The sequence below is a fragment of the Ostrea edulis genome, chromosome 2, assembly GCF_947568905.1.
Source record: "Ostrea edulis chromosome 2, xbOstEdul1.1, whole genome shotgun sequence".
NCBI lineage: Eukaryota > Metazoa > Mollusca > Bivalvia > Ostreida > Ostreidae > Ostrea > Ostrea edulis.
Genome location: NC_079165.1, coordinates 63,477,112 through 63,483,320, shown reverse-complemented (window position 1 = coordinate 63,483,320; position 6,209 = coordinate 63,477,112). Strand labels below are relative to the sequence as shown.

General features: G+C 34.5%; 1 protein-coding gene across 2 annotated transcripts in view; it reads left to right on the top strand.

Moving 5' to 3' along the window:
- LOC130046467 (heat shock 70 kDa protein 12A-like) overlaps nucleotides 1–5,831 on the top strand; it is a 26,900-nt gene extending 21,069 nt beyond the window's left edge. For both annotated transcript variants that reach the window (XM_056156681.1, XM_056156682.1), the window contains one exon: nucleotides 4,769–5,831. In XM_056156681.1, the coding sequence (XP_056012656.1) occupies nucleotides 4,769–5,424 (656 nt within the window). In that variant the 3' untranslated portion in view covers nucleotides 5,425–5,831. The remainder of the gene's footprint in view (nucleotides 1–4,768) is intronic.
- The last annotated feature ends 378 nt before the right edge of the window (nucleotides 5,832–6,209 follow it).

Here is a 6,209-nt window from a genome sequence, read left to right as displayed (position 1 = left end):
TATATTCTTATCATGCATCAATCAGAGCAAACTGCAAACAACACACCATTTTATCATTCTGGAAAAAGCACAAAAGAAATCATTAAAAATAAGTGAGGGCTTGTATCGCTGAAATCATACTTCTTAAGAAATGTTTTACGGTTGATCGATCCTCATTTGATGTCATAGGTTTTTGCAATTAGAGACCCTCGGGCCTTATCTTCACCCGAGTACTAGAGAAAAAGCATCACTACTCCCAAGGGCTATGAAATCTAGAAAAAAAATTCCTGTTTTGAATACTGTAAGTTGGTTTAATTCCACGTTGTTAAAGTCTAAGCTAAATTCTAATGTTCAGCAACAGTATAAAACAAGATGTGTTCTTAAAACTTCAATGCCCTCAAAAGTGCACACACGGATGAAAGGCTTTACATAATACAATTAAAACATTAAAAAATATGACTAATTTGAACCCATGGGTTGTCAAATTCACCATTTATTTTTTTTACATTCTTTTCTGCTATTCCTAAGTATGCATTTAGATTTTTTTTTACAGTATCAGTAAACTTACACATAGATAATATATACTAAGTTTGGTCCCACCCTGGGCTCAGAATCCCTACCCCGGGGATCATGAAATTCACAATATTGGTAAAGGACTACCTGGTTTTTTTCTCTAAATATCCCTTGAGTTTCAATTCAATATCAATAACACAAAACAAGATGTTATTTAAGTGTTTTACACATATATAAACACTAAATTAGTAAGTTTGGCCCCTCCCTGGGGTCAGAACCCCTACTCTGGGGATCATGAAATTTACAATTTTGCTATAGGCTTTCCTGCTCTACATCACTATGCATTTCGTTTCTCTTAAACGTGCGGTTCTTTAGAAGATTTATGAAAAATTGGTCCATGTTGGGCAGTTTTTGTATCGCACCTTAGGCCCCGAGGGTGCAGGAATCCCGAAATTTACAATTTATGTCCTCCTTGTTCCTAAGATGCTTCATACCAAATTTGAAAAGAATTGGAATGATAGTTATCAAGAAGTTAAAAATGTCTATTGTTCACACATTTAATAACTGACCATTTTGGCCCCACGCTAGTACCAAAACACCTACCCCTGGGTTCATCAAATTTACAATTTTGGTAAAGGAATACCTGCTTTTTCAAAATATTTATTTAGTTTCAATTTAATATCAATAGCACTAATGAAGATGTTATTTAAGTGTTTTGCACATAAACACTATATAACAAGTTTGGCCCCACCCTGGGGTCAGAACCCCTACCCCGGGGATCGTGAAATTTACAATTTTAGTAGAGGCCCTCCTGCTCTACATCAATAAGTATTTAGTTTTTCTTACACGTGTGTGGTTCTTGGAAAAGAAGATTTTTGAAAAATGGTAAATTTTGGGCAGGTTTTGCCCCGTCCCTAGGGCCCCAGGAGTGCTGAAATTTACAATTTATGTCCCCCTTGGCCCAAAGATGCTTCATACCAAATTTGAAAAGAATTGGAATAGTAGTTATCCAGAAGAAGTTAAAAATGTTCAATTGTTTAGTCACGACGCACGTCGCACGACGACGGACGAATTACTAAAAATCTTTATCAAATTTTAAAATCTTTGTGCATGATAGAAATTTATCTTAAAAATTTTTGGTAAACTATTGATACTGAAAAAGTTTATGTTTTTCATAGATAGTCAATTATTTATAATTTTAAAAATGTTGTCTAGGGCAATAACTCCTATGCTGGTATTTCTTCTACTGTATGTCTATGTAAAGGATATAAGCCAAAAACTGTCCATTCTGTGAGAGAAAGAACTGACCGAGGCCCGTAGAGCCGAGATCAGTTCTTTCTCTCACAGAATGGACAGTTTGAGGCTAATATCCTACTTAAAAAATTACATCTTTTGTTCTAAGAATGGACAGGCTCAGGTAAACCAATTGACAATGATAATTATGAATAAAGCTATTTTTGAATGGTCTGACAATATAACCAGTCTTGAGTGGAGGTCTGTTTCTTTTGTTCACTTATTGGACAGTGTCAGGTAACTAATCTTGTTCTGCAGGTTTTATATTCACTCACTCTGTAGCACTGAACCATATAAACATGTCGTCCTCTGATGGGGAGAGCATTTTCATTGCACAATCAAAATTTAAGGATTTTTCAATGAAAGTACTGCGAATATTATCTTAATGAGTGTTATATTCTGGATATGGAGAGTGAGAAAGTTTTGGAGCCAAATTTGTTCTGGAAAGCATTTAGTTTTCAAATATTAGGATGAGGAAATGATTAACGCCAGCCAAAAGGGAAAAAACCCAAAAACAATAAGCCCATCTCGTGAAATGAAATGAAATGATTCAGGAAAGCGGGGAAAAAATAATTCAGAATCAGGATATGCTAATAAAGAAAACATTTTTTTAAAAAGCGTTGTGAAGAAGTTTCGGAATGTGCCTCTTGATCTAGCGAAATTTAAATACAACATGGAAATATTTCTTTTAAATTCAAGTTTCGATGCGATACATCAAAGGCCAATGGAATTTTAAAAAAATTGTGAATCCTAAAGTTGGAGCAGAGAATTCTATTAATGGGAAATATCGTTTTAAGTGTTTCAGTGATTTTTCCGATATCTGTGTTGATTCTTACTTGTAGGGAATTTAAAATTAAATTTGTATCTCTTTCACAAATGTATTGTCTTTCTCTTATTTTCAGCCTACCTGTAGACGTCTAATAAGTTATTGGGTTTACCTGGCACTGCCCAATAAGTTGACAATTACTGTCCATTATTTTTAAGAACGGACAGTATCTGTCCTTTCTTAAAAATAATGGACACCAATTGTCAACTTATTGGACACCTACAGGTAACCTTTTCACTAAAAGTGGACTTTCTTCTATATAGAAGCCTAAAAAGACAAAGGATTGCATAACAAAAATGTTTTAATATACATGATTTTCCCCCGATATCCACATTTTTGAATTAGCAGTTTTTAGAAAAACTGTTGACATTTAAAATTTGTAATTTTATAAAACATGTTTTTATCTAATTTAATTATTTTGTATAACGAAAGTATGTGATTTTCTTATGATAACATATACTTCTGTTTTTAAATCACCCGAGTAAACTCAGGTGACCTATTGCAATCGGTTGTCGTCCGTCAGGCGTTAACAATTGAACATTTTTAACTTCTTCATACCAATCCAATTCTTTTTAAATTTGGTATGAAGCATCTTTGGGACAAGGGGGACATAAATTGTAAATGTCAGGTCTCCAGCACCCCTGGAACTGCCCAAAATTGACCAATTTTTAAAAATGTTCTTAGGAACCGCACACATGTAAGAAAAACTAAGTGCATGGTGATGGAGAGCAAGAAGGCCTCTACCAAAATTGTAAATTTCATGAGCCCCGGGGTAGGGGTTCTGACCACAGGGCGGGGCCAAACTTGTTATATAGTGTTTATGTGTAAAACACTTAAATAACATCTTCTTTAGTGCTGTTGATACTATATTGAAACTAAATAAATATGTAGAAAGAGCAGGTAGTCTTTTACCAAAATTGTAAATTTGATGATCCCAAGGGGTAGGGGTTTTGGTATCAGCGTGGGGCCAAAATGGTCAGTTATCAAATGTGTGAACAAAAGACATTTTTTACTTCTTGTTAACTATCATTCCAATTCTTTTCATCTCTGTTATGAAGCATCTTTGGAACAAGGGGGACATAAATTGTAAATTTCATGATTCCTGCACCCCTGGGACCTTAAGGGTGGGGCAAAAGCTGCCCCAAATTGACCAATTTTCAAACATCTAAAAAATTGCACACGTATAAGAAAAACTAAATGCATGGTGATAGAGAGCAGGAAAGGCCTCTACCAAAATTGTAAATTTCATGATCCCCGGGGTAGGGGTTTTGATCCCAGGGTGGGGCCAAACTTGTTATATAGTGTTTATGTGTAAAACACTTAAATAACATCTTCTTTAGTGCTATTGATACTAAATTGAAACTAAATGGATAGAGCAGGTAGTTTTTTTTTTACCAAAATTGTAAATTTGATGATCCCCAGAGTAAGGGTTCTGACCCCAGGATGGGGCCAAACTTAGTATATAGAATTGATGTGTAAGTTTGCTGGTACTGTATAAAATCTAAATGCATACTTAGGAATAGCAAAAAAGGATGTACAAAAAATGGTGAATTTCAATCAAAACCCAGGGTTATGATTTTAGGATGAGTCCAAATTAGTCATATCTTTTGATGTTTTAATGTTAATACACCTACTATTTAAAGACTTTCATCAGTGTCTGCACTTTTGAAGGCATTGAAGTTTTAAAAACACATCTTGTTTTATACTGTTGCTGAACATTAGAATTTAGCTTAGATATTCAGAACAGGAAAGTTTTTCTAGATTTCATAGCCCATGGAAGTAGTGATACTTTTTCACTTAGTATTCAGGTGACCGCTAAGGCCTGTGGGGCTCTTGTTGTATATCTGACATCTTTAAAAATGTGGCAACACACACATTTTCATCAGTTAATAATTAAATCTAACTATATTGAGTTGAAATTGATACAGTATTTCCACTTTCAACCATTAATATTGATAAGTCACATGAGCTAGATCAAACCACCCTAACAAGTCATCATTATATAACATTTTTGGTGTAAAGATCCACCTTAATTCTATAAGGGTGTTTCAATCAGTCTGTTGTCTACTCTGTTGAGACAAGCGATCACAGGTTGAATGCCTTACTAAAAAATAAAAATTACTATATGTACATGTATATACCAAAATTCATTTACAGGTGTAACAGCAGATATCATGGTGCATCAGAAGAGCGTAGACAGTAATTTGGAAAAAATTATTCCGGCAAGTGGAGGACCATGGGGAGGAAAATCTGTGGATGATGTCTTTATGAAATTTATGACAGAATTAATGGGAGAAAAGGTTATGGAAGATTTTAAGAAAGAAAGCATGGAAGATTATCTTGAAATTATGAGAACTTTTGAAACAAAGAAAAGAACTATAAAACCCGATAAGGATGGGATAACAAACGTGACTATACCACAAGCCCTTTTGAAGTTATGCGCAAAATCAAATGGTGTCAAAGATTTCAAAGATGTCATTGATAAACACGAAAAGCATAGAAATGACGTGAAATACGCTGCAGGAAAACTTAAATGGGAAAACGAATATTTTCGGGGATTTTTCAAGAAAACTATTGACAGCATTGTCAAACATATTGACGAGGTGTTCGAAGAGGACGTTGGTAGAGATGTAGACACCATCGTTATGGTCGGAGGATTCTCAGAATGTCTTCTGGTCCAGGATGCGATTAAAAAGAACTTCAAACAGAAAACTGTTCTAGTGCCAGAAGATGCAGGATTAGCTATACTGAAGGGTGCTGTGTATATCGGTCACCTCTCTAATGACATCCCGCGTACTACACTTCAGAGTTGATAAATTGACTCATCCTCTTGTGACCAAAACATAAGACGTGATTTCCCCACAAAAGGAACTAAATGTACAATAAACATAGGATGGTTTAATTTGTTGCTATGACTGACAAATCCTTGAACAAGTGTTATGTATTCTGACTAACGGATGTAAATATAAGTGTTGATTATTTTATGAATTTAAACAATACTAGTAAGTATCTACTTTATCATTCTTCATATCATTTTCTCAATCGTATTACACACGTGTGTTTACTGCTGTAGTGACACCGAAAACTTTACGCTTAAACTAATCCAAACATTTATGACAATTGGTTAGGATAATATAGAAGTTCATTTCTTTTTTCTATTTCACTTTAGATTTTGCAATCGATCCCATTGAAATTATTTATTGATTAAAAGTTAGATGTTTATGGTGTGCATGGTTTTTTTTTTATTATTGGTTTTTCTCCGTGCTGCGACTTTAGTATTTTATACGTTTTGATGTGAGCATCGTTTATATCGATATCTTTTAACACATATCAGTTTTAACTGCAGAAAGACAGGGCTACAGTTCTGCAGTTAATCAGCTTTGATATAATCGAAATATATTTTGCAATCGTGACCTAATCAGACCTAGAATTTGTTACATATAACTCATTATACCGTTCTAACAGCTTTGCGCTGGGTATAATTCGACGTGCACATTTACCCATGCCGTGACAGTAATAAACCTTTCTCGATTGCTATACCCACATTTTCTAAAGCAAGTTCGGGTTTATTGTTTAGTCCGTCCGTCTGTCTGTCACA